The sequence below is a fragment of the Aythya fuligula genome, chromosome 3 (genome assembly GCF_009819795.1).
Source record: "Aythya fuligula isolate bAytFul2 chromosome 3, bAytFul2.pri, whole genome shotgun sequence".
NCBI classification, from domain to species: domain Eukaryota; kingdom Metazoa; phylum Chordata; class Aves; order Anseriformes; family Anatidae; genus Aythya; species Aythya fuligula.
This window is the reverse complement of record NC_045561.1, coordinates 40823124-40850702: the sequence shown is the minus strand read 5'-3', so window position 1 is coordinate 40850702 and position 27579 is coordinate 40823124. Positions and strand designations below refer to the sequence as shown.

General features: G+C 44.9%; 2 protein-coding genes across 2 annotated transcripts; both read right to left on the bottom strand.

Annotated features, from left to right (window-relative positions):
* Nucleotides 1-6774: 6774 nt before the first annotated feature.
* PRPH2 (peripherin 2) lies at nucleotides 6775-16306 on the bottom strand. Its single transcript, XM_032183596.1, has 3 exons — nucleotides 15726-16306; nucleotides 12757-13003; nucleotides 6775-7011 (listed from the first exon to the last, which is right to left on the bottom strand). Exons 1-3 carry the CDS (start codon nucleotides 16304-16306, stop codon nucleotides 6775-6777), a joined length of 1065 nt encoding a protein of 354 aa, XP_032039487.1.
* Nucleotides 16307-24091: 7785 nt separating this feature from the next.
* On the bottom strand, nucleotides 24092-26646 carry TBCC (tubulin folding cofactor C). The gene has a single exon (XM_032183839.1). The coding sequence runs from the start codon at nucleotides 26644-26646 to the stop codon at nucleotides 25603-25605; it is 1044 nt and encodes a 347-aa protein (XP_032039730.1). The 3' UTR covers nucleotides 24092-25602.
* Nucleotides 26647-27579: the final 933 nt, after the last annotated feature.

Genomic DNA, 27579 nt, shown 5'->3' with positions numbered 1-27579 from the left:
AATTTAAATATTTCATCTATGAATCTTTGTATGAAAAACTGCACATTCTTATCTTGAAGCTGCTGCATATTTATCCTGTTTTTCTGCTCTTCTGCCACCTTTTCCCCTTTCCTGGCACGCAAATGTTAATGCCTAACTCTTTTATCTTTGCGTCTTAATGGAGAGTAATGGAGAGATTTGTCAAACGCTCTTCTCTTGGAGGAGAAAAAGGAGAGTTTCCGCAATGCACCAGGTGTAGGAGCTAAGACATGGCAAGTACTGATCTTCGTCTCCATGGCAGCAACGATTAAATGTTACTTTCATCAGTTTGTGAATATACATTTCCACAGCCTCTTTACAGACAGCGTGAGCTTGGAGGCGGTGAGTTTTCCAGCCTGTCCTTTGCGTAGGATCCTTGAATGAAAGCCAGGCTCGCTAGCGGGCACTAGGCAGGGTGGGACAGCTGAGCTCGGGTTCAGAAGGCCATCTGTGCAACCTCTGGGGGTGCTTCAGTGACTTAGGAAAACAAGGTTCGTCGCTTTGAAATCAGCCCTGGTTTTGAGGAGTAACGTGTGGAACATTTCTGTATGTGCAGCACTCTGAATGTGGAGGATGGTAAAATGCATTAATAAGTCAGAGAAAGTGTTGCTTAAAAATAGCGAAGAGAGGGAGATCAGCAATATGTTAGCTGATGTAATTCACTGGTGTCCTCTCACAAGAGATGCCTGCATAACAAGTGCTGTTTGCGCCCCATAAGGGCAGCTCTGAGGAGCCTGCATTTTGTTGCAGTGGTCGTATCGATGTCTTTAGATCGTGCAATTCAGTACGAGTATACTAGAAGAAAAAATCTGCAGTAATGTTTGGGCATCCATTTGATGCTATTAACGGGCCAGGAATCTCACCTGCATGCATTTTAAATCTTTAAATGTCAGACTTTGGTAATTCATAAAATGCTCTGGCAACTGGGAGCTCAGACCATTGCATGAACTCTGAAGCAAAGTGCTTTGTGTTTCTGTATGTGTTTCTTCCTAATGTAAACTTTAAGCTCTCCTCCATCTTTACTACAAGCTTGAGCAGGATGGAGGGATTTTGAGTGGTTTTTGTTTTTGTTTTTTTCTCAGTAGTGTGGTAGATGTGATAGCAGCATGTGCGCCAGGTGCTCAGCAGGAAGGCAAGGGATTAACTGCTGGTACTGTCAGAGTAAGGGAGATATTTTAAAAGCAAACCTTTCCCTGTGGTTAATACTTCAAGTGGTTGAGCGGGTGTGGAATAAAGGTTATACAGGTGTTGGAAGGTGTCCTGCCCATCTAAGACAGCAAAACCAAGAGCAAAAATGCTGGCGCATGGCTCATGCCGAGGCAGGAGCAGCAGTGACAGCAGAGCAGGGTCTCTCCTCTCCCTCTCCTCCCACCTTCAGCATCCACTCCTAGCCCCTCACCAGTGACCCGGCCGTAAAATACTTGAGGAGGGCGCATGCCCCTAAGGAGCGTGTGCCTGCATGAGCAGTGCTCCTGACCCGGGGCAGGACACTGCCAGGAGAGACAGAGCAGAGTCTTTGTCCCACTGGAGCCAGGGGCGTGCTGCGGTGGTGAATGGCAGAAACACTTCTTTGGGATCTAGACATTCCAACGCGAGTCTTCACCTCAACCAAATGCTTCCTGAAATGAATTTACTCCGTTTTTAGCATTGTGAGAATAATCTGAAGTACTTTAAAACAACAACAACAACAAAAAAAGACAAATGGAGAATAAACTTAAATTCTAGGCCCTAATTAATGTAAAATGCTGGGGTTAAAACAAAAGATGTTGTCATAGTTTACTTAAAATATAGCAACATTACAGAATTAATGCTATTTCTACTCTTAAGTTATGTAATTAATGAAAGGTTCACTCGTCTGTTCCTTGTTTGTGTTTGGCACTTGTGTTTTTTATCTTTGGTTTGTTATTTGTGCCAGACAAAGCCTGTGTGTAAACCAGGAGAACTCCCACACACTTGAAAAGCATTTGCCTGAGGCAGAGCTGTGCTCTCTGGAGAGGTAGCTTTGTCTGGGAAGGCCGAGAGCAATCATAACAGGACACCTCTGTGTTTTGGGCCTTTGTGTCTGAGCAGGTAAACCCTTGAGCGCTCTGCCCTGGTTTTCAGAAAAAATTGATGTCTTTCATAAAGAACAAAACTTTACCTTCACCCTCCTACCAAGGTAGCCCCCTGGGGAGCTTTGCGCCTCAGAGCTGTGCTGGGAACCAGCCCTTTGGGCTCCTCCTTGCCCTGTCCCCAGCTGGGGCTGTGTCTCACCCACCTGCACGTGTCTGTCCCCAGGTTTTGGGCTTGTGGCTCTCGGCCCTGCTGTGCCAGGAGCACAGTGTTGAGCTGCTGAGGCTTGGCGGCCTGGTGAGGAGCTGTTTTAACCAGGCCACAGGCTGCAGACATGCTCTTTGATCCCTGCTCTCCTGAGTTTTCCTGGGACACCTGATTCCCACACCAGCCTCTGCACTGGGAAAATTGGCTTTGAGAACAAGTGAGTTGTTCTCAGCAGGGTGTGGAAATGTGCCCCGTAAGGAGCTTAATCAATCGGTGACCTTCACGTTCTGCAGGTGCTTCCTGCAGCTCTCCCACCTCACAGACACACTTTGGGTCGAAACTCAGTAATACCTGTGAAGTGACATGGGCCTATCAACAGCAGGTGCTTGAAGAGGGTGGCGTTTTACCACTGGAGTGTTTCAGACAGTTACCCAACACAACAGAGCTGGTAATATTTAAAAAAGAAAAAAAAAAAAAAAAAAAAAAAAAAAGTGTTCAGTGTTTCAGATTTCATTGCAATAGCTGCGTTCCTGTTGCCAGAAATACATTTGCCTAAGCCTTTGTCTCCTGCGGGGGGCTGTTACCACATGTCACCATTCTATTTTTCTGGCCTTATCTCTTAATTAACTAATCTCTAATAATGCTCTTTACTTTTTTTTTTTTTTTTTTTTTGAATAAGTATTTGTGATCCGTCCCCATTTTACATCGATCCTTGTATGAACAATGCTTTTCTTTTTTTTTTTTTTTTAAACTGAGCAAACACGTCAGGTGAAAATAAATAGTTTTAGGGAATCCTCCTTTCTTTATGTCAGCCTTGAAACCCTCCCCTGAGCACTGGTTCATGCGCAATCCCCAGGAGCCTGATATAGCATTCCCATGCTCTCTGCTAAGCTGCGTGCATGCAGTTGTCTGGTATTATAAAATGTCCAAGCTCATGTAATGCATGGAGGCTAATCTCATCAATTGTATTAAGGCTACTTAGGCATTAATAGCTTTAAGGAAGCTGTTTATATTTTCTCCTTTAAAGCATTTAATGAATGTTCTGTGTCCATTCAAACAAATGTCACAGTAGCTGCTGTTCCTGTGCAGCCATACGTTTTGAAAAATAAATGATATTCCTCAGCAGTTGGCACTACAAGGCCTTGGGTTCAATCTCAGACATGGGTACTTGGATTTAAGCCAGTAATCCATATGGAGGCACCGAAAAAGAAGCGGCCTGGTTTGTTTGAGTTAAGCTCACATCCTTCTGAAGTTTATTGGTTTGAAAATCAGGGCACTGCTCTGGAAGTTCTTGGGTTGCTTCAGGCCAGCAGGTCTGGGTATGTAAGCTTTAGGCGTAAATTTAAAATAGTGGAAATGTTTTCCTTGGAATGTCTGTTACAAGTTTGAATTAAATGGGGTGGAAAAAAAAAAAGGTTTATAAACTCAGTTTAGCTGATTGCTGATGATCCTGAGAACGCCACTGATTTCAGTTGAGCACTTGAAGTCTAGACCCATGAAGACGATGTAATTCTTTCAAGAGAATGGTCTACCATGCTCTAAAATGGTCTGCCAAATTCCATTTCTAGAAAGAGGAAAGTGATTTAGGAGTCTACACACCTTGACATGTGACAAGCGGCAGTTTTTCTCTCAGAGCTATTTGTCAAGGTGAAAAGCTTCCCTATAGGAGTGCATAAAATGGGTCAAAAAATAAATTCAGAAGCAAAAAGCAGTAATGCAAATTAAAGAAATCTGTATTAAATTGTATGTATTTAAACATCTTCTTTAAAGAGGTTTGTACTTGCAATATAATTTTAATACCTAAACTTACATTTGCAGGCAGCAGAGATATCTTTATCTAGAACAGCATTTGCCATCTCACAAGAAAATATATTTAATATTGGACGAGTCATATATTACAAGTAGTATTTTACAGAGCAATCATGTTACAATCCTGCAATAATCATGAGATGTTACAAAGATCTTCATTAACCAAGAGGCTTTATTTTAGACAGCGTTAGCATACATACTATTCATTCTTACGTGCATGAAACCCCAATTCCAGCTTTATTCCTCTTAAATGCGTCTTGGATGGTCTCTTAGATATACCTCCAAGTTATACAATGACACTGTTGCTTTTGGAACTGGCTCCTCCAAGGTGGTCTTGAAAGAATAATTTGACAATTTGTTATGTCTCTGGCAACAAGGTGAATAAAATAGAGACCACAGATAATGGAGAGTTCTGTCTAAAGGAATGGCCTCAGCCAAATTTATAGGACAGCAATAAATCTACATCACTTTGAAAAACCTGATACCTGGTCAATTAACTGCTGTGGATCACAGCACACTGAAGCCTTGCAAGGAAAACTGTAATCCTTGTAATGCAGCCCTTATTCATCATGTATTTCTTCCAAAAAGCTCTTCTCAGATAAACGTGGCCATGCCATATGCCACTGAAAACCCTGTTCGTCTCTTGCGGGCCAGCTGAGCTGAGCAGCTGCCTGTACGGGTTTCTTACCAAGAAGAAAGCATCTGCTCTGTTCTACCCTGTTCTGCTGTGCAGAGTTTCCCTCAGCAAAGCAATCGATGATAGGCTGTGGTGAATTGCAAGTTGGCTTTTTATGTTGGTGCCCTCGTTCTAGTTGCTCTTACGTGCACAAGGACAGACTCAACTTAGCCTTTTTTTCTTGTTGTAACTAAAAGTTTTGGTCAGCTTTTAAAAAAATAATAAAATAAATAAATGGAAGGGTGCCATAAATACCTGCCAAAATCAAGCCTTGCGTGCAGCTGGCCATCGAGATGCAGACCACGGCTTGATGTACAAACCCGTTCCTCCTACCTGTGGACTGCTCTGCCCATCCACAGAGCTACTTATCAGTTCGAGCAGAAGCCGGAGGAACTGTGATTCTGCTGTTCTGCTGGGGCAAGTGCACACGTGATTGCAAATGAAAATTAACGAGCTGTGCAGTAATGAGGCAGCTGCAAACATGGCTTTGTTTGAAGACTGGCCACTGGCCAGGTGCACAGGACCTGCTGAGAAAACTCTCCCAGGTACGCCCCAGGGAAGGAGAGGTTTTGCACAGCTGAGCAATAAAAAAGTGTGGAGCGTGGCTCTTAGCTGAGGGACAGAGATGTCAGGGCTGGTGTGTGGAACAGGTGGGGGTTTGCTCTCTGGTTTCTTTCCCCCTAACTGAGCTTATCTGGCAGCTGCAGAAAGACACAAGCTGATGCCCTGTTCCTTTACTGGAGGCTGCACACCACAGCCAACTTTCCACGTTTTGTTGCAGTTATATATTAAAAAAAGTCCTCCAGCTACGACCAACGTTTGCAGAGATGTACCACATGCAAAATGTACCTTTCCTTTGACTTAAAAGATATAATGGTGGGTACCATGTCACTGATGAGGGAAAATATATGTTGCAAAATTTGCACGCTGGGGACTGATTTAAACTTGCTTTTCCCTGGCCTCAAGGTTTGAGGCTTGGAGTACTTGTGGATGAATGGTATCCATTTGCTAGGACCCTGGAAAATATTTAAAGTGTTAGTTCCAAGTACCCCCTTTTTTTTTTTTTTTTTTTTCTCCCTTCTTATTTTAAAAGTAGTTGGGCTTGAATACCCTGGAGAAAGCTATGAGATTACATAGTTTTAAAAAACATCCAGAATAGCCATAGCTGGCACATGCTTATAGCATTGATTCCACCCACTAGAAGAGGAATCTTCTAAGCTTCTGCTTGTTTGAGTACAAGATGAAGCATAAGTCTACAATACACTCATTCAGGATATACTGGCTGAAAAAAAAAAAAAAAAAAAAAAAAAAAAGCAGAAACAAAACCCATAAATCTTACCTTGGTGTTGTTTTCATACTTTTTCTGTTTCATTAAGTTACAATGTTTGCTTAGTACATAAATTATCAGTATAAGTTTGCAATTTGTTCTATTCTGTACATCTTAAGAATACAGCAGAAAATACCATTGCTTAGCACATTAACAAGAAATCACATTATATGAGAGGTTTGTCAAAATACTACGTTATATACAATTCTGGAAATTGTTCTTCCTTTGACTTCTAACATGTTATTCTCCAGAAAACCAAGCTGTTTGTCTTTAAAAGCTAAGGTACATAGAGTATGATGATAAATCAACCTGAGGAAAAAATACTAACATTCAAATTTCACTTTTAATTTCAAAATAAAATGGAATGGATCAGTGTGACAACAGCATTTTTTTTTTTTTTTGAAAACTAACCATCCCTGGTAAGGGAACATGTGAGTATTGCAAGTCCTAGTGGGGTCATTTTCCCCCAGAAGTTATGAATATGGTGTACTCGTAATGTGGATAAATGCATTATCCCAATGTGCACTATGCTGTATGCTCTCATATTTAGATAATATATATATAAAAAAAAGCATGTGTAGCAATGTGTATTCTGATGGTTGATACACGGCTTTTAAAAAGTAGGTATTCACAGTTCTCAGTTTTTTTCATTCCTCTTTTATCAAAGTCCACATCATTTAGGAGCTCAACTGACCGTTGTGATGGCTGGAGTCTTCCCAGCTTCTTCTCCTTCAGCCCCTTCGGCGCCTGCTTCCACCTGATTGAACTTACCAATCTTTTTCAAGCTCTCCAACGCAGACTTCAGAGTGTCCTTCAGGCTGTTCTCTAGAATCCACCCTTCACTTTCACACTCGGGGTCTTCAGGATTTGGGATGCTTTCCAGAGCGGTGTGCAAAAGGCGCAAGCCAACCATCACCGATGTCTGCACCATGCAAAGGAGAAGACAGAGACTGTCAGAAAAAGCTTCCTATCCCTGTCTTCCACCCTGCCTCCAGAGGCTGTTTTTAGTCAGTTTATCATCTTCTAACACCAATGAGAACAAGTGACCACTTACTGTTTTTAACAACCTCATAGGATTTGTTCTGAAAATGGTGGATGATGCATCTGTTATCTTATCCAAATTCCCAAGGAAATGATTACATCTGGTCTTCCAAAACCATGATGGGTTTAAAGAAGTTGGCATCCTTGTAATTGTTTACATGGTGGCACCTCTGAGAGCTGTCCTGGACCTGCAAGGTGCTGCTTGCTGCTAGGCTTTTGAACTGGAGATGGAGGAAACTTGCAAACTGCCTCAGGTAGCTGGGCAGACTTGAAGTTGGGTATCAGGCACATAGCGTGGCCAACTGCAAAATTCACATCGGGCTTTTGGACTCATTTGAAACAAACTCAAGCATGTGTTTGCTGATCTATTCTCCTTAATCACCAGTGATAGAACCTGCAGGAATGGTGTCAAGCTGAGGCAGGGGAGGTTTAGGCTAGACATCAGGAAGAGGTTCTTCATTGAGAGGGTTGTTGCACACTGGAACAGGCTCCCCAGTGAAGTAGTCACTGCACCAAGCCCATCTGAATTTAAGAAGCATTTGGACTGTGCACTTAATCACATGGTCTAAACTTTTGGGTAGACCTGTGTGGTGCCAGGAGTTGGACTTGATGATCCTTATGGGTCCCTTCCAACTTGGGATATTCTATGATTCTATTCTATGATTCTGTGGACCAGTTGTTAGACTTTTTACCCTGGTCATCCTGCCTATGTATGATCGGTGTCTCCAAACTCTTGGAAGACTAAAGCTACCATTGGTTACCCTCAACATTTTCAGATGTTTTTCTACCTTCACTCAAGGCCAGAAAGGGAAAATCATTAGTCAAACAAACCAAAAGGGAAAAACATTGGTCTAACAAACTTCACCAAATACTTCAGTATCCAAATGCAACTTCTCATCCTCTTTAACATAGGAAGACAGGACACCTGACTCCTTGGTCTTCAAAAAAGGTTCTCATGACCCTGAATCTGGAAATAGTCTAATTTCGTTGTGGACCTACCTAATACAACAATGACTTTAACCAATTGAAGCACCACTCTATAAAGGCCACAAGAAGGGGTAAGTCATATCATTCTAGTCACAAGATTTATAGTGTTTGACATCTTCCTTTCAGTGAAACCCAGTTTTCCTGCTCTCACTCCTGGTACTAATATCTTTCGTAACAGTGGTTGTTGTGAGTAAAGTTTAATATATTAACAGGTCTGGACCTAAAAGCTTATTTCCATGTTGCTCTCTGCCTGTGCAACCTCACTGTATGTCAGCAGTAGCTTTTTCTTGTGATTGACTTACTAAGTCCCACCGTTTGACAGCAAAATTAGATGTACTCTCAGGCTCTAAGTCACTAAATATGGTTTTGCTTTAAAGAAGAAGATGCATGTGTTCAAGGCAGCAGCTGATCTGCCCTTGGATGAGATTCTGTAGCATTTTCTCTCAGTTTAAGACTTCCTTTTCTTAAAAGTCCTACTCAGAAAGAGTTTTGAGTCCCCAGGTGTAAGAGGCTTGCTAAAAGCTGTATGAAATGCTCAACCTCTCATCACCTCCTCTGACCTGAGCCTGTCTTCTCTGCCAGATGAGAAGAGGGTCCAGAAGATTGGAGACAACAATCTGGTAAATTAATCTGTTTCCCATATGATAGCATAGGGCCTTAAACCATCAGTTTTGCTGAAGTAATTTATGTTGTAAGTTATGTATTTCAAACCTTCCATGCAGGCAGCTTTTCAATAGTCACATCTCTTTCCATTTGCAAATCCTGGCTAGGACACTTAGAGCTGCATGCAATGCACAGATCACATTATCAGATAAATTATAAATGAAAACTGGACACGTCTGCTACCTCAAAAATGCCTCAGCATGCTTCAGTTTTGTAGGGATACTTAGAGTTGACCTAAGTCTGTAGAAATATTTTGAGGGACCTTGATGAGCCTGAGAAATGGGCTGAGAGGAACCTCACAAAGTTCAACAAGGGGATGTGCAAAGTCCTGTACCTGGGAAGGAAAAACCCTAGGCGCCAGAACAGGCTGGTGACTTGCCTTCTGGAAAGCAGCTCTGCAGAAAAGGACCTGGGAGTCCTGCTGGTCACCAAGCTGAACGTGAGTCAGCAATGTGCCCTCGTGGCAAGGGAGGCTAGCATTTTAATGAGCTGCATTAGGCAAACTGTTGCCAGCAGGCTGAGAGAAGTGGTCCTTTCCCCTCTGCTCAGCACTGGTGAGGCCACACCTGGAGTGCTGGGTTCAGTTTCTGGGCTCAAGAGAGACATGGACAAGAAAGACATGGACACACTGGGGGGAGTCCAACATAGGGCCATGAAGATGACTGAGGGACTGGAGCACCCCTCCAATAAGCCAGAAAGAGCTGGGGCTGCTCAGCCCAGAGACAAAAAGGCTCAGAGGGATCTCATCAACATACATAAATACCTGAAGAGAGGATGCAAAGATGGAGCCAGACTCCTTTCAGTGTTGCCCAGTGCCAGGACAGGAGGCAATGGGCACAAAGTGGAGCATGGGAAGTGCCCTCTGAATGTCAGGAAACATTACTTAAACATAAAGTTGACTAAGCATGGGCACAGGTTGCCCGGAGAGGTTGTGTAGTCTTAATCTTTGGAGATGTTCAAAAGCTGCTTTGACATGGTCCTGGGCAACCTGCTCTAGGTGTCCCTACTTTAGCAAGGGGCTTGGACCAGATGGCCTCCAGAAGTCCAGCAGAGAAGAGTCCCACAGCTAGCCCAGTCTTGCTCAGTGATGATTTACCCTGGCCAGTGAACAAACCGTCATGAAAACTCTTGTCATTTTACAGCAGCTTTAGAGTGGCAGGAAGAACAGGCCTGTGACATTTCTCCAGGGCTGGGAGGGCTCGTTAGGTCTGCATCCGGTGCATCCCCCTGCACCACAGCATGCTTAGCCTCTCAACCTATGCTAGCAGAACATACTCTGTTCTCCGAACTGGTCCCTTCTCCCTTGCTGGCTACGGGCAGGTTTTCAAAATTATTGTGTGCCTCTTCTGGTGCTGAGTTCCCCCCTGGCACATGATTTGCAGTGCACATTCCACTCTGTGCCTCTCCTGGGCTCCCAGCTCCCATAGCTCAGCACTGTGCTCTCTCTGTGGTGCCACGCATGAGATGAATTTGGCACCACACATTTTATACAGGTGAAGGCCCTGGCATGGCTGGGACCACTGCTGCCCTCCCACCCTTGATTTGAAAGGCTTTATTCCAGCCCCCAGTTTTCTCTTCGCTGGCTGAGGCAGGTCACAAAGATGGCCTGGCTTGCTCTGCTTGACCTTCTGCAACCAAGCCCATCTGTTTGCCAGGGTTTAGCCGGAGGCGGCTTAGCCAGGGCACCGTGTGATCTTTTTTTGTCACCCTCATGACTGATTGTCACTCCAGGGAAGCCTACAGCTTTGCTAGTAAAAGCAGTATGCAGATAATAATATACTTGCAGAAAATACAGCTGGCTGCATATATTTATTTTTTCCAAATGGAAGTCCTAACACTTCAAAACAGGTTTGTACAGACACTTGAGACCCCAAGGCGGTGCCACAGAGACTTGGTGCCTGGAGGTAACAGTGGTGAGGAGCCCTCAGTGCCCCAGGCCCTGCTGGCAGAGCCCTCGCAGGCCCCACGGTGGTTTTGGCCACACAGGAGGTGCCAATGGCTCTGGTTTGCACCAGTCCCAGAGGCAAAGTAACACAGGACATACTTTTGTGTTTGCATTTTTCCTGTAATTTCTCAGCACGCTGGCTGAAAGTGAAATACAGCATGTAGAGCCCACAGCCCCACTCCCACCGTGTTCCACCCTGGTGAGGCTGAAGCCTGACTTCACCAGGAGCCCAGGCCTCTGCTGCGCTGCTACTCAGTAGAAAACCATTTTCTACTCTGACTGCAACTTAAAGAAAGTGGTTGTATTCCAAGGGAGGATAAATTGCTGTCTGCTTCCTGCTTTGCTTCCTCCCTTCAAAGTTTCCCCTAAAAGCAGAGAGAGTTTGAGACCAAGAACTGGACCTGTTATTGTGGTATATTAGGTGAGTCATAAATATCCGGGAGGGCCAATTAATATAACCTGGGACTGCAAGTGCTTGCGAGATTTTTTTAAAGCTTTGCCCTGAATGTCCTCTGATTACCTGAAAAAAATATCTCACATTTCATTTCAAAATAGATGAAGGAAATAGAGAAGATCATATTTCTCATTACTCCACAGGCTGAAAACACTACCAGTGTGGAATTTGAAAAGTTAGAAATAAAATGCTGTATTTTTATCACTGTTATTAATGTTAATGTATCACTATCACTGCTCTCCCAGAAGGCAGCAGAGTTATATTATGGCTTCTACTCATGATTTTTCACAGCTGGCTTTAGTATTTCTGTGCAATTTTCCCCTGAGTTTTTGAATCCCCTTCTGATTTTCACATACAGCTGAAATTGCCCTCTCCTCAAGGACTCAACACTTGAATCTGTGCTGATAGGTGCCAAAAACTTCTGTTTTCTGACCAGCATAACGATGCTACAAGTAGGTAGGACATCTACCAGGTGTGCAGAGTAGTTATTTTTACAATAACACAACATGGAGTAACTTTGTGATGGTTTTATTTTCCCACTCAGTTTGTAGATTATTTGGGTAGATGTTTGTTTTTTTAAAAAGCATGTTCCTCCCAGGGAGGAGTAGACTCGTGCTTGGAACAAAATACAGTGCATCTTTTTGTATTTGTGTTTACCCAAATTTTGAGAAAAACAGCCAAACCATTTCAGATAGGTGATGCAGTTGGGCAGCAGCCGTTTCCAGTGTCAGAAGCAGCTTGCTTTGCTCAGCACCCTGCAGCAACCCTTCCTTTCTCTTCCCTTCCCTTCTGCCTCCCAGCCCTCACGCGCCAGCCCTCGTGCCCCTTCCATCCCACGCTCCTTTCGCATTAGCACTGATTAAACACCACAGCGAGAAAATTGGCTGTCTCCTAAGGGCAGAGGGACATGTTTTTCTCACATCTAATGGACAGTATTTTAGTAACTTCAGGTTTTGGTGCCCTCATCTGTACTGGGCAGTATTTTCACCTGTTTACACATATACAACAACTTCTGGAAGTACACTAAAATAAAATTAATCTGCCTGCTTTGCCTAAACCCTTTGTGTGTGTGTGTGTGTGTGTGTGTGTGTTTGTGGCCAAAACCATTAATGGGACTGATGGAGAACCTTAAATCAAATGCTGATCTGAAGCTGGACACTCTGCCTGTGTTATTTTTATCACCGCATAAAACACTTAATTACACTTTCTGTCCCACAAATTGATGCCATCTCTTTCTGATGCACTGCTCTAAGTACTTTCTATTCCCTACTAGTGGGAACCTGGGTAGAAATAATATACCTGGAGAGCTGAGCTCTCTGCATAGGGCACAAAGCTGGTCCTTTTATTCCCCTTGCTCTGGGGATGCTCAGCCCACTACCAGGCTTCCCATCTCCAGGCTGGGACCTTCCAGGCCTGCTGACATCCACTGCTGTGTGGGATTTCCCTGCCACAGAGCAGTGGCAGGTGACTGATGTATTTTACACAGATTTTTGGGTCAGAAGTAGACATAGGTCTGGCCAAGCTAGAGCTTTGGCAAAGCAGGGTGAGGGAGAGAGGGCACCGTGCCAACAGGTTACCTCGAAAAGCCAGACGAGGAGGACGACGGCACCCATGGAGCTCATCATGCTGCTGTAGTAGTGCAGGAGGGCTTCCCGGCAGCCACGGCCCCAGAGGTTGAGCTCCTCCGTTTGGTAGTCGTAGCTGTAGTGAGCCGAGTTGTTGGTGACCTGGTACTGGATGCAGGGCCTTGGGGAGCTGGGGTTGCAGCAGCTGAAGGGGACACCATCAACCAGGTACCGTCCATCCACGTTGCTTTTGATTCGACTGCATGCAGGCAAGGGCAGAAGGATGTGTCAATGCACACATACATGTAAAGACACACTGCAGTGAACTTGAACATAGAAGGAAGCAAATGAAACACAGATTTTCCACAGTGCTTCCTAGCCATGCAACTTCTCTGCATCCCTTTTTTAGAGAGTAACATTCCTCCTGGGTGGTTTTCCTCCCTAAAACCCTTCTCCATGTCAAGGTTGCTCTGAATCTATAGGTAACCCTTCTTTATGGACACAAGCCCTCTTGAGTGAGTTCCTCCAAGAATGTAATGTTTAAGAAAAGTAGCGAGAAAGTTAATGAAAAACAATCAGAAAAGAGTGATTGATCACTGCATAGTTAGGGTGGAAGGACTGCTGGAGGTGACCTGACTCACAACAGCCTTAGGACCCACTATACCCTGCTAAATCATTGATCCAGCAAATCTAGTATCTTCTCTTCAGTGACAATAGCTCCAGGAAGGGGCTATGCATTTATTATTGGCTTGGGAAGGTATCCAGTATTTAAAACATGAAATGTGTTTCAGCAACAAGATGTTCAGAAATTCCTGAAGTCCTTGCAGGAGCTTCCCGACTATAATTCATCTGAGACCATGGTTGCTATCAATAAATATACATTTAATCCGGTGCCTTATCAAGATGCTTAGACAGGAGATATTTAAAACATGAGTAGTTCCGCTGGGGCTACAGAAGAAAACTATAATAAGAGCACTGTAACTCTAATAAATACCATTTTACTTAGAAAATGGTACAGAATGGAGAGCCCTGGTGATTTAGAAAGGAAACAAACAAACAAACAAACAAACACTGAGAGTCACTTGTAGCTTTTAATAACAATATTTTAAATTTGTGTTATAGAGATGATGACAAAAGCCCAGTGTGGCAAAATTCCACTTTGCAATCAGCGCCTAAATACATCTAAACACCAAATGCGGTTCATTCCCATTGATGTGTAAATGCTCCACGAGATCCAGAGAGATTGGATCAGACCTTAATTCTACAAATAACCTAAAAATTGCATTGCAGAGGATGGACTCCCACCTTCCCTAGAATTAAGGAGAACTTTGCAACTGACTTGAAAGGGGCCAGAAGATCCCACCAGGAATATGAGCAGAGTTTGTGCCTCACCATGTAGCTCAAACCTTGAATTCACTCATTAACATCCATCTGTGAAATTTTAATGCCCTATTTCCTGTTTCAGCAGCACAAAGAAATTGGTGTGAGCCTCGGTCCCCAATAAGACATCGTTTATTAAGGACAATATAACCTTGTTTTCCCTCTGTGCTTTGTCCTTCCACTGCTAATGGATTAAGTTATAGCTCTCAAATCTCCATATAATGCTGGCAAGGTGAACTTATTATGTTTTCAAGTAGTTATTTATACCCACAGGCATACCTTCGCAGCACAAATACTCCCTTATTAAATAGTGAATGTATCTGTTATAACCCTGCAGTGCGATATGTTAACCCTGTAAGAGTTTTCTCTATACCATCCTGGTTGAGAATTGTAAAAGTCTGCAGACCACCAGCTAGTCGAAACAATATGCAGAGAGGCACATAAATGAAGTAGCCTTTACACTGTCGAGCAGGGATCCCACGAGATGCACAAAGCTTTTTTCAAGAGTACTTCAGACGTTTTTAACATACTCAGTATATTTAAAAAGCAGATGGCTCCTAGTTTACAAGCCTCTCTGTGTAACCATCCAGTACCAACCTAACGAGTGACATTCCCAAAGAAATCAGAATAAAAATCTCTTCCTCTACTGCTTAATTTATTAAAAGATTGTGGCTATTTATGCTCAGCATTAATTTTTTCATTTCAAAAGTTCATTTGTTCTCTTGTTTATTTTTTACTTGTTCTTACTGCGCCTAAACTCATTTTGAGATTAATACCTCTTTACACCGACAATAGAGCCGTTAAGGTGGTTCTGGTCAACAATCAGTTCTGGTTTGCATAGAGGAAGCTAGCGCGTTTTCATATGAAGTTTAAAAAAATAAGCATGAATATAGATTTTATACTTTTTTTTTTTTCACATGTTTAAGAACATACAGTGCGCCTGACTGTAAGAGACAGTATATAAAGCTGGGAACATCGATGGATGCTGACAGACCCAAATTGACAGAGTGGTGAAGCAATCCACTGAGTGAATTTAATAATGAATTCTAAATCTTAAGGATTGAAAACACACGAGTTATTGGTAAAGCATTTCTGTTTCTGCTTCTTTTCATGAGATTCATTACTTACCAATATCTAAATTGGAGTTTTAGAAGCGGTGTCAACCCAGTGGCCTCTGCATGGGAACTTAGGTCTTGTGGAAATCTGCTTTAGGTACAGTGAGGTTCTGATACTTTGCTGTTAGCCACACGCTTGATTTTGGGAGTAGGAATGTGTGGCTTGGTGTAATGAGTTTATAAAGAGGTAAAAGATAGAAAAAAAAGATATTTTTTAAGTCTGTTTACATTGCACCATGTAAGAGTGGGAACTGCATTTTACTGCTTTGCATTTTACATTCTGGATAATGTTAGAGGAATCTGGCAGAGGAGAAGGTAATCTCACTGAGCATTTGGCATCTCTATTAAAGCAAGAGCAGAGAAAAAAAGAAAAACATTTTATACAAGAAAACCCTGCAGTCAGCATCTGTTGTGATGTATGTTTCTTTAGCCTAAAGCTGACCAAATCATGATACTATGCAATACAAACCCCACTAAGTCACTTACTCTTTCACTTCCTTGGAGCTGAAGTCCAGGTATCTGTTGCTGATCCACTGAATTTCAAACCAATCTTTGAAGCCATTGTTTCCACAGCATTTGAACTCAATTTGGAGCATGTCGATTGTCTTCTTCATGAAGCATCTTCCGGGGGTGTCTGTGTCCCGGTAGAACTTCATGCCGTTCTTCAGCCCCTGAGCCAGTGTGCTCTCCAGAGAGCCCCGCATGAGAAAGCAAATCAGAGCGACGAAGAAAATGAGTATGTTGAAGAGGAAACATAGTGCCAGGTAGGGTTTCAGCAAAGGTTTCCACTTGGCAAATTTAGTGGGATCCAGAGAGTCGTAACAAATTTTGCCAGCAAAACCATTGAAGGCGCAGGATAATATACCCATCAATATCAAAGAATTGGGCACAAAATGGCTTTCAGAATTGTCCATCACTTCGCTTCGCTTCCGGAGCTCAATTTTGAGGAACAACCCCATGCTAAAAACAATGATTCCAGCAAACACTGAAAACCAGTTCATGAGCCATAGTCCCTGGGCTAGTTTTACCCGTTTCTTCTGGTTGAATTTGACTTTCAGCAGTGCCATCTTTGCAATACGTGAGGTGTTGAAAGGTTTCGCAGCCTGAACCCCTCTTCTCCGTGTAAGCGATTCGAGGAAGAACCATTCAGGCGTTTAGAAAGGCTCCGACTGGCACAGCCTGAAGCGAGATGCTGCACGGCCCCTCCATCTTGAGCTCCCTGTGCGTGGGTTCAAGCAAGCAAATACTCAAAGATCCAAATTAACAATTTCTCATTAGTAAGAATAATGGGCAATTAGCGCCTACAACTATTTCTGGTGGTTCCTTCCAAGCAAAGGAGAAACAGTCTCAAGGTTTCAAATGATTTGATCTGGATCTGCACGACGTCATTCTAATACCTTTAATCATTTGATCCAATTTGGAGAAATGTCTGTCAACAGATGAGTGGAAATAATCCCTCATTTTACTATTTAGTAGATTTGGGCTTTCTTGTGATAGGCTGCTTGGCAGAATGTGAAAACCCAGCGATATAAAAAGATCCTTGTTAACGGAAGAACATGGATGGTTTGAGGGAAAGGGAAAAGGGCTCTGAGATGAAAAAAAAAAAAAAAAAAAAAAAAGCTTTTTGAATACATAAATACACTTCCTCTGCGTGACCCTGATTTATTCATACCTACAGCCAGAAACACCTTTCCAGTCCTCATCCTCCCCTGTTTACCCGAGACGACATCCCGTGGCTTATGCATTCTGGAAGCAGCTAAGCATGTCGTTTACAGTGACCTAAAAAACCCAAGCGTGGCATTTTCTATTTACTTTCAGGCTTTGTACAATCTCCGGGCCTTGACAGGAGGGAAAGCGAGAGGAAAAGTTCAGAGAAACTCAATAAATAACACACATGCGTGCTTGGAAAAGCTCTGCAGTGAAGAAAAATGAACTTAAAGGAAAATCTGATCCCACTGGGCTGGAGCCAGCACAGGGAGGGAGAAAGGGGCTGCCCTAGGGTGGGGATGGAGCCTGTGCCCTGGCTGTCCTGGGGAACGTGGTGGCACCCGCTGCCAGCACGGGGCCTGCCTGGCAGGAAAGTGAGTGGAAAAGTAAAACACAGTGCTCTGAAAACAATGCTTTTGTAGAACTGCTGCTGCCTGGTACCATGGGTGCTGCTTAGTTATTGCTTGAGATTCTGAGATACTGGAGGTTTCTCAAGTGATGATGAAGGGTCAGGCTGCTGTGTTTTCCTGTGCTAAGTCAATAGCAGGTCTTAGTGATGGCCCTCCCCTGGCCTGTCTGGACCTGGAGAGCAGCTAGTAACTGGGCTTTTCTTAAAGCAGGTCGGTTGTGTCACTGCTGCCCGCACAGGTGAGCATGCAAGGGAAAGGAGGAAGGAAACTGCATCGGGGCTGTTCTCTCTGCTTGCTGAGAGGTGGATGAAAAGGGCTATTTCCTGGGAGAGTCTCTTAAATACTTTTGTGCAGAAAGCTATAGCACTGAAATAACCTCTCTCCTGGTTTCTTTTATCCTACCCATGCAGTGCACTTTGCTACATTTCACTGACTTCTCCGGAGCTCAGCTGGGGAATACAAGGTAGTTTGGAGGGTGTATTTATCTGACAGCCTGAAGTCCATTATATATAAATGAACCTGATTTTTTTTCTCCTTTTCTTTTCAGTGATGACAGAGTGAAACTTTGGTAAGTGTAAACAAACAAACAAACAAAACATAGGACTATGAATCAGATGGATATACAGTGAAACATGTTCTGCTCTGCAATTAACAGGACAAGAAATAGTAAAACTGCCCACAGCAGATGTAAGCCTGGTGCCACTCTGGGTACTGGGAAGTTTGTATTCCAGGGCACAGATGAGCCTTCACACTGCTACCTTAATAATTTATCATTCAGATGCCCACAGTAAATATGATGAATCAAGATTATGTGATTGGATTGTGTGCACTGTGGTGTTTCCTGTTACTTCAGGAAAAGAGATAGTGAAACAGAACATGTAGCATAAGCCTCAGGGCTCATTGGGGCCTCCAAATCCACTGCCTTACTCCTCTCCTTAATGAAGGTATCAGGAGAAGTCCTGATAAACCACCTGTAAGTGGTTAACACTTTCTGGGGGATGATCCCTGAATCACCTGATGCCCAGGAAGGTGATTCACAATTAGGCCTCTGAGACTTCAGGTGATTCCTTTAAAGTCATCACTGGGAGTAATGAGCACAATTAAAGCAACCCAGAGTTGGATGTTTGCTGTGTTTATTTAAGTAGTTTTGATAGGCTGATACAACTTGATGCAGTAAAAGCTACTTGCTTATCAAGTTGGGTTACCATACTGATAAGTTTTAAAGAGGATTACCGATGGTAATTCATGTGCTTTTGCTTAAAATAAATAAATAAATAAAAATGAAGTCAGTGCTTAAAAAGTTGAGAGTTGATGTTTCCAGCCCATCCCAGACAGAGGTGGCAAGCCCTGCGTGACCTTCAGCAAGCTGGTGAACTGAGGGGTGTCTCCAGCACGGTAACCTAGGGAAGAGGAAGGTTATGGGGGATCATAAAAAATGTGGTTTGGGGTGTGGACAGCATAGCAAAGAAAGATGGTTTTGTCAGTAATCCGCTCTTTTTGTAAATATTTACCTTGGCTGGGACTGGCCTTTAACTGGGTAAGTTTACTACCTCCTTCTATTTCAAACAGAAAATCTTGAAACTGATCCATAGAAGACAAAGGCTAATTGCAGCAAGGATGGTTGAGTTAATGGTCTCCTCAGAGGTTCCATATTAAACAAACACACAATTCATACGCTGTTCCAGAGGAAAAAAAAAAAAAAAGTTAAAATATTCAAATGATTATTGATCTGCTAGGACTCACTGTGGAAGTGTTCAAATTCAAAATATTGTTCCAGAATTGTAATATCTACTGATAACAATGTAATACTGATACCTTTCCAAAAAAGCTAACCTAAAGGTAACACACAATGTTACCAATTAACTTTGGGAGGGGAGGAATAAGTTGCTTTTAATACCTATGATTCAATCTAGTATTTGCTATACAGTCTGCTGCCCAGCCCTGGACCTACCATTCTCCTTACCAAATCTTCATGAAAGTGAAATAGAAAAGGCAAATTCCCTTTATACAGGTATACCCTACATGCCTAAATCATTAAAGTGCTTTTAGGTGGTAGTAAAAATAATTTCTTGGCCTAATATGCTTCGTTCATGCTGCTCTATGATGTGAAACAGTTCGCTTTCTTACTGGTGGTTGTTTTGGTTTTTTTCTTCCTTTAGAAGTGGTTAGGTGTCACTGCAAGGATGAAGGTGCCCCTTTTAAACATCATAGGATGTTACTGTGTGGAGCTAAGCAATTTGTTTATGTACTGTAGTTCATGGTTTTGCTTGGGTTTATACCCATATGGTGTGTGTGAGGACAGTGCTAAGGCACAACGCTATGAAATGGCTGTGCTGTGTGGTACGGATAACAGGAGGAGGAACAAGTCTGATTTGTGACTCGTCTCTCCTGCGTTATGCCAGTAACTGGGCGGGCTGCCCTGTTTGTGGCATGTGAAGTGCCTGCAGGCCCTGAGGCTGGGAATGGAGGCAAGTGGCTAAATCCAGTGCCTGGGCTGTTGTGTGCCCCGGGAAAGGTGAGGAGGGGCACTGGCCCCTGTGGCTCCCCAACAGCACTGGGGCGTACAGTGGGGTCTTCAGCGTGGTTTTGCTCTGGGCAGTTCCCAGCACTTCACCCGTCCTTCATCCACAGTGTGCTCAGAAAACACAGTCTGTTCTTGGACCACAGGATGCTCATTGTGAGTATTTATTTGTATGATTGTGATGCCTAGGGTGTACTGCTCACTGCTGAAAGAATAACTTATAAATCAACGTCTGTACTTGCAGAAATAGGGAAGAAATATGTTGGGAATTTAAAGAAGCTTCCAAAAGGATCACAATAGCCATTATTACAGGAAAACATCAAAACAGATGGAACCTGAACTCAAATAAATTAGATCATGTTGTGAAAGGAAATGCTGAAAATCCACAGACTTCTCTTGCTATTTGTATCTATCCTTGTGTATGATGAAATTGGCTTTTTGGAACAGTGCAGCCTATAAGCTCTCTTGTGTGGCTGTCTGATCTGCAACGAGAAGGCTGCACAGGAAAAAAAAAAGCCTCAGTCATAAGTGGGGAGGGCCTGATGAAAAGTAGGAGACGAGGGGAGAGATGAGCAGCAAAAGGATGATACGCAAGGGAGGGAAAGACGTGTACTTGTCTGCAGGCAGCTCTCAAATCCAGCAAGTCTGCCCTCAGATCCCACTCCCACATCCTGGGACAAATCCACTTGGAAAGACAGAAGTAGGTGGATATGGAAGGGCCCGGGGCTCAGTATGTTCAGTGGAAAGAACTGACGAATTGTTTAGCGGGAAGCTTTTGAAGTATTTTTGTAGCACCTGAAGCTTTTCCAGGTAAAGGCACTGACACTTGATCTTTGTCTATATATAATTATTCCCCAAATAGTGAAAACATATATATATATTTTTAAATCAATTAAAAAAGTATAAATCTAAGCTTTCAAATATATGGGTAAAAGTATGTAAGAAATTATTGTGTGTACTTCTTACCTGTTTTTTTCAGGCAATAATTTTGCTAGAACCCGGAACCCTTCTAAATGAGATAGGGCTGGATAAAGAGAAAATACCAATGTCTTCCCTTGTGGTCCTGCTATTCAGAGAGCCAGTGCAGGCAGAAAAGAGGGGCAGCCTCTCTCAGGGTGCGATGGCCAGGTGAAATGCTGGCCACGCTGGAACCAGCAGCTCGGCTGCTGTTCTGGGATCAGGTTTTCTCACCACTCAACCCAAAACATCAACAAATACCAACACTCAAAGATCTGCACAGTGCTGAAGAACTCTTTTTGAATAAAACTATTTTGTTCTCAGACACATGAGCTGTAAAAAGCTGAGTTAGATTGCTGCTAACAAAGTTATGTTTATCTGCAGATTTCTGTAAGGTCACCAGCTAGAGCATGGCAATCCAAGCAGCTTGTTTTTTGAAATGTTTTAAGAGTTAGCTCTCATGACTCTGGAAAACTGTTCCATGCCTCAGTGCTCTGCACGGTTCAGAAGCTTTCTGACCATTAGTTCAGGGCTAATTTTCACCTAGTTCTATTGTGCCGGTATTCCTGTCATCCTCATGATATAGTCACACCATGCCCCTGGCAGGCATTTGTTTTCCAGCCACTGAAGCCTAGCAGAAGTTGTTGCTGTTATTACTATAGGGGATGTATTTCTAACGAAGCTCCTTATTTATTCTGGAGATGAAACAAACCAGAGCTGAAGACCTTGAGGAGACATCGTTCACTCCAGTCTTGTGTTGTGCTGGTTACGTGACTGGGGTGCAGCTCCCCACCACCTGTAGCACGAGCGTGAGCCTGAGTTTGCCGGCTGGCCACTAAGCTGTGAAACTGCTCCGTACAACCCAGGGCTGAGCAAAGCCTCCTTAACACGATAACCTCGGGAGGAGGAGATTCTTGCGAGCCCTCTGTAGCAGGTTAGACACAAAGCAATCCCAGCTCCTGGCCTACAGGAGGTTGGCGGGCGATTTTCTTCGTGTCAGCATTGCTCATTGTACCGAGGGAAGAAAGGGAGCGTGCTGCCCTCCTCCTCCAAGCTGCGATTAGCAGAGGCACAAAGCAGCTCTGGCCAGGCTGGCATTGTGTCTCCTTGACCCAGGAGAACAGAGAGAGCCCGGCACACCTCCTGGGACCTGCTGCTGCACAAACCCTGCCCAGCCCTGCCTGATCATTCTCAGGTGCAAGCTTCAGAATTACAGCGTGGTAGCCAAGTCGCTGTCCAAACAGCTCAGGGTGCATCGTGACACGCTCCTTATTCTCTTTGAGGTTTGCTCAAATGTGATGCACGAGCTGCTCTGTCATAAACTCATCTAGAGACAAGATGGCACGCAGGTCCTGACTTGTTAAACCCATCGTAAACCCCAGGTGCTCTCAGTGAACCTATTTCATCACGTACCTGCTCAAGAAGTGTTCTGACCTCTTGAATGAAGTGCTTCAGCCTTACCTGCTGGCAGCAAGGGTTTTTTTCTGATGTTTTCTTTGGCAGTTGAGGCAAAAGGTAAACAAATACAATCAAGCTGCAAGTCTTGTGAACCAGCCTCTTAGTCTTACGGTGCTCATTGTTTAGTCAGTAAGTGGTTGCAGTGGAATACTCAACACAACTCTATAGTCTAGAGCTGCCAAAGCATCCCCGGTGTCCTATTTCCAAAATGTACACTGAGTACATCACTAAAGATTTTTTTTCCATCTTAGAGGAAGAAATTAGTTTAGTAACAGCTGGGAAATTTTAAATATGATTATTATATATAACTACCTGGTTAAACATTTTTGTATTTAGTTCTACCATGCTTTTAAATAACTTTGTCAAAAAAATAAAGGTGAATGAGTACACAATTCTCAATACATCTGAGTTCCCACTTCACGCTAAATTTGACTGAAAAATGAATTTCTCCTCAAGTAGCTAACTGTACTTCTGGGACATCAGCTGCTGTTCCTCTCTCACTTGCACAGCGCTTGCTGGTTCTCCTTTTGCTTCCTGGTAAGGCTTGCAGAAGGCTGGCTGTTCCTGCACAGGTGAGTAACACCAGAACTGCCTGCACTCCTGCTGTCAGCAGCGTTCCTTCTGGGACACACAGACAACAACCTGCTAGTGCCTGTGCTGTCTGTGATTTCCTCCTACATGGGGAGATTTTTAGAAGTGGCATTGTTAAAATAATTCAGTGAACAGCAATGCATAGGTGCTTCTGTTTCTTCCATAAAAAAGACTTGGGAATGTTGCAATTTCTATACTGATACAGTCTATGAATGCACTAGCAAAAAATTTCTACTGCTTCCGTTCATATCCTGCACTATTAATGTAACACTTCTGTTTCAGGAATTTAAATTTCTCCTAGAATAATTCTGTATTGGGAAATGAACATTTTTTAAAGTGCATGGAAATGTGCAATTACCTGTGTATATATTAAACAGCTTCATAAAAGCATGTAAAAAATTAGCTGTTCTCATACTTGCTATTCTGAAATCGCATTTTCTTGGCTCGTGTCATGCTAGAGAAATGGATTAATTTACCTATTTTATATTACAAAAGTAACGCTAATCTTTTAATGGAAAGTAATTGCCTGGAATGTCTTCAGCAATTTGCTGTAAGGTTATATTCCTGAAGGGTATTATCTAATAACTTTGGTTTGACAGAAGTACTTTGAGAAAAGGAACGTGTGAGAACTCGGATCTTAGTAACTGACCTTTGAAAAAGATTTTGGACCCAAGTTCAAGTCTAAATTCTGTGTTTTTAACTTCTGCTTTTTTTTTTTTTTTTTTTCAGACAATACCATGAACTAAGGAGGGACAGCTAACACAGCTACATGTTTACAAGCCAGTTTGTGAGGTCTCTGAGAAGTGCACATCCCCGACACCTGCTGCAGCCCAGCAGCAGCATCCACTTGTCCAGCTGAGCTGCTGTCTGGCACCACAGGACATGAACATGATGCTTACACAGTCTCTACCCAGCAGAACAAAGGCACCTCTGTGGTTTTTACAGGCTCAACAGTTTGCTACTGCTAGACTAGAGGATGCTGAAGGGATGGATTTGTCACTACCAGGAAGCGATGGGAAGAAATATCAACTACACATTCAGGCTCTGTACTTAATTTCAACACATCCATCTAATTTAAGAGACTCCATCTAATCATACTGCTTTGACACCAAACATTAACAGCTCCGTACATTAAGCCATGACTAAGGGTGTTTTCTTTAAATTGATCTATGCTGCTGTCACTGCAGGGAAAAATCACCAGAAACAACTCCATCCAAAACAAATATATTTGAAATGCAAAATCCAGTTCAGACTAAGTATACATAACAAAAGTAAACAAAACTGAAAAGTTGTGGAAAAATATTAAAAAAAATTTTCCTTCCCCCTTTAAATTAAATACGTTGAAAACAAATTAAGTTTTTTCTGTTGCTCGAAAGCAGTCAAGTACTCAAGTGAAGTTTCAAGTTTTTCATGGCAATGATGCAGTTTTTGATAGTTTAATTAGTATTCATTTTCTGTTAGAGGCACATACAACAGGGCAACAAACATTTTGCAGAGTTCTTATATACAATTCTGAGCTGCTGCTTAGGCAAGGTAAGGAATCACAAGTTAAGGATGTTTTTGAATACTGGTTATTTCACCATTAACAGGTTACTGTACAAAAAGAATCATAACACTGATATTTTTACTGGTATTGAACGTGACAGAAGAAATGGACTCAAAGTCACTGTGCACTAAGGGCCTTTATGCAAAGTAATGTACTATTTTAGAACTGAAATATCATGCTTGTCACATTTTAATTCCCTCTGCCAACATTGCACTTGATATACAGAAGCAGAGAGATGATCGATGATCACATTTATCTGTGATCGCAGCCAAGCCTGCTGGCTGGTACACAGACAGACCAGTGGGATGCACCCGGACATCTCTGCCCTGAGGCTTCTGTCACGTTCACCAGCACCTACTGCGTGCCCTAGGAAGCCTGCCCACATCTGGTTTTGTTTCAAGTTAAAACTGTTTGCAGAAGGAGCATCGTTTCACATAGCATTTTCAGTCTGCGAAGATTCAGCATTTCTGTAACCTCTACAGGTTTGCTTGTTTCAACCAGTCATTAGCATAGCAGGAGAGCATTCAATTTTCATTAGACTTTTTCCTCTTTATCTTGCTTAAGACTAAATAAAGACAACTGACGGATATCACCCATCAGCCGAACCTGGCTCCCCATTACATCACAGCCTGGTTCACCTGTCTGATACACTTCCCCACCTGTAAAACATCCCCCTCTCATCTTTTGTCTCTGTTGCCTCACTGAAGTCATCTCCCCCATACCCATGACTGGTCTGTAGTTTCAGCACCACAGAAATAGGACAGATTAGGCATTTGGTCTTTTTTGTCTGACTCCAACTTGTACTACTTGCAGGTAATTCTAATTCTGTCTGGGTGAGTGAAAGCAGCACAACAGCTCTAGTAGAGGCTCACTATTATTTGTGTACTGTGCCCCTTGCCCCACCTTAACTAAAAATGCTCAGCAATGAGGTACCACAGTAGTTGGCTAATTCCACAGTGAAATATAAAGATTATAGCAGTAAATTGTTTAAGAACAGTAAACTACATTTGACTGGTGTTTTTTGGTTAGTGAGGCCAGTCGTACATTGTAACTCACAATTTAAATACCACCTGCAATCACTTTATGGCCTCTCAGGGCAGAACTCCTCCTGCTTAAGAATCAATGCATTTACATCAGGATTTCTCCACGGGTAGGTACCAAGCTCCCCCGCGGTCAGTCCCAGCTGCTGACCCTCTCCTCCTCGGGGATGAGGCACCAGTTGGGTGAAGGCTTGTCGCTCGCCAGCCAGTCAAAGTCATCCACCAGGTTCCAGTTGTTCCTGCTCCTGTCCAGCCCGGACGACTCGAAATCCCCCTCGATCCCCGGGTAGCTCCAGGCGTAGGGCGCGAAGGACACCTTGCTGCAGTCCTCGATCACGGCCCGGCTGGTCACCTGTATGTAGAACCGGCTGTCGCGGGTGCGGTGCGTGCGGAGCTGCTGGCAGGCCACCACCAGCTGGCAGTCGCTGCAGCCGTCCACCAGCACGGAGGTGGACACGGGCCCGCAGAGCACGGTGCAGCCGCGGCAGTCCCGCACCCGCAGCGTGTTGGCGTTGCCCCGCAGCCGCACCCGGCAGCCGCGCAGCTCGGCCAGCACCACGTCGCGCTGCAGCAGCTCCGAGGGGCCCAGCTCCAGCTCCCGGCCCTCGGCGCCGCTGAAGCCGCACAGCGGGGGCCCGCCCGGCTCCCCCTCGGCCACGCCGCGCCCGGGGGCCGGCGGCTCGGCCGGGGGCTCGGCGGCGGGGCCGGGCTGAGCGCCGGGGGCCGCTCCCTTGCGCAGGGCGCGGAAGGCGAAGCGCTTCTTGGGCTGCAGCTGCTGCCGCCGCGCCGCCAGCGCCGCCTGCAGCCGCGCCACGGCCTCCTGCGCCTGGCGCAGCTCGTAGGGCGCCAGGCAGCGCACGCTGTCCGTCAGCAGCTTCTGCAGCGCCTGCAGCCGCGCCGCCGCCTCGTCGGGCGGGCCCGCCGCCAGCAGCTCCTCCACGGCCTGGCGCTCGCGGCCCAGCGCCGCCAGCACCACCTCGCTGCGCTCCTCCTGCACCGCCCGCGCCTCCCGCTGCCGCCGCTGCCGCTCCACGCCCTGCTGCCGCTCCGCCTCGCGGCGCTGCAGCCGCTCCGGCAGCGCCGGGCCCGGCGATGGGGACGGGGACGGGGACGGGGACGGGGCCTGCGGCGGCTCCTCCGCGGCCGCCGCCGCCCCTCCTGCTGCCGCCGCCGCCATCTTGCCCGCTCGCCTCCCCTCCGCAGCCCCTGTGGCGTCGCGGCCGCCCATTGGCCGACGGGGCGGGGAGGGGAGGGGCGGGGAGGGAGGGAGGAGCCCCGGGCGGTTCTTAAAGGGGCCGGCGCGGCGCCGCGGGATGGGTGAGTCCGGGCGGCGGGCGCCCCGCGGGCTGCGGCCTCCCGCCGGGCTGCAGGACCCCTCCCTCCCTTCCCGCACCGTGCGCGCGCGGAAGTGCCCCTTCTCCACGCCCCGCCCCTCCCTCTCCGGCCGCGCGCGCAGCGGCCGTTGGGCCGTTGGTGGGGGGAGGGGGAGGGGCGCTGTGGTGGGCGCGGCCCCGCTGAGGGGAGGGCGGGGGAGGGGCGGTCCCTTCCCTTCCCTTCCCTTCCCTTCCCTTCCCTTCCCTTCCCTTCCCTTCCCTTCCCTTCCCTTCCCTTCCCTTCCCTTCCCTTCCCTTCCCTTCGGCACAGGAGCTGCTGGCAGAGGGTGTAAGACAGAGCACGACAGAACATGGCAATGAATCCCATTCCTACAAGCTCTGTGCCCCATTCTCCTGGCACATCAATGTTACCTGCAGTACATTAACTGTGACCTAACGCTACCCATTCGTACAAAACCACGATAGCCCAGAGGGTATTCTCAATGTGCAGTCCTCTCGTGAGGGCTTGAGGGGCTTTTCCCTCATGATTTTTGCTTGGAAGTGTTGGGACTGTTCCATCACATAGAGAGCCTCTAAAACTTGCCATCGTCACCTGTCTGAGGAACACAGCTTAATTTCTGTGTCAGACATGGTACAACATTGTTAGGGGGTAGGAGTGCCCACACACACGATGTCAGCCCGCTTAGGGTGACAGAAGAAGGGTGGCGAATGCCTGTAATACTTGCAATGCACAAGAGGCTTGCACTAAAATATAGATTATTCTTTCTTTGTCACTC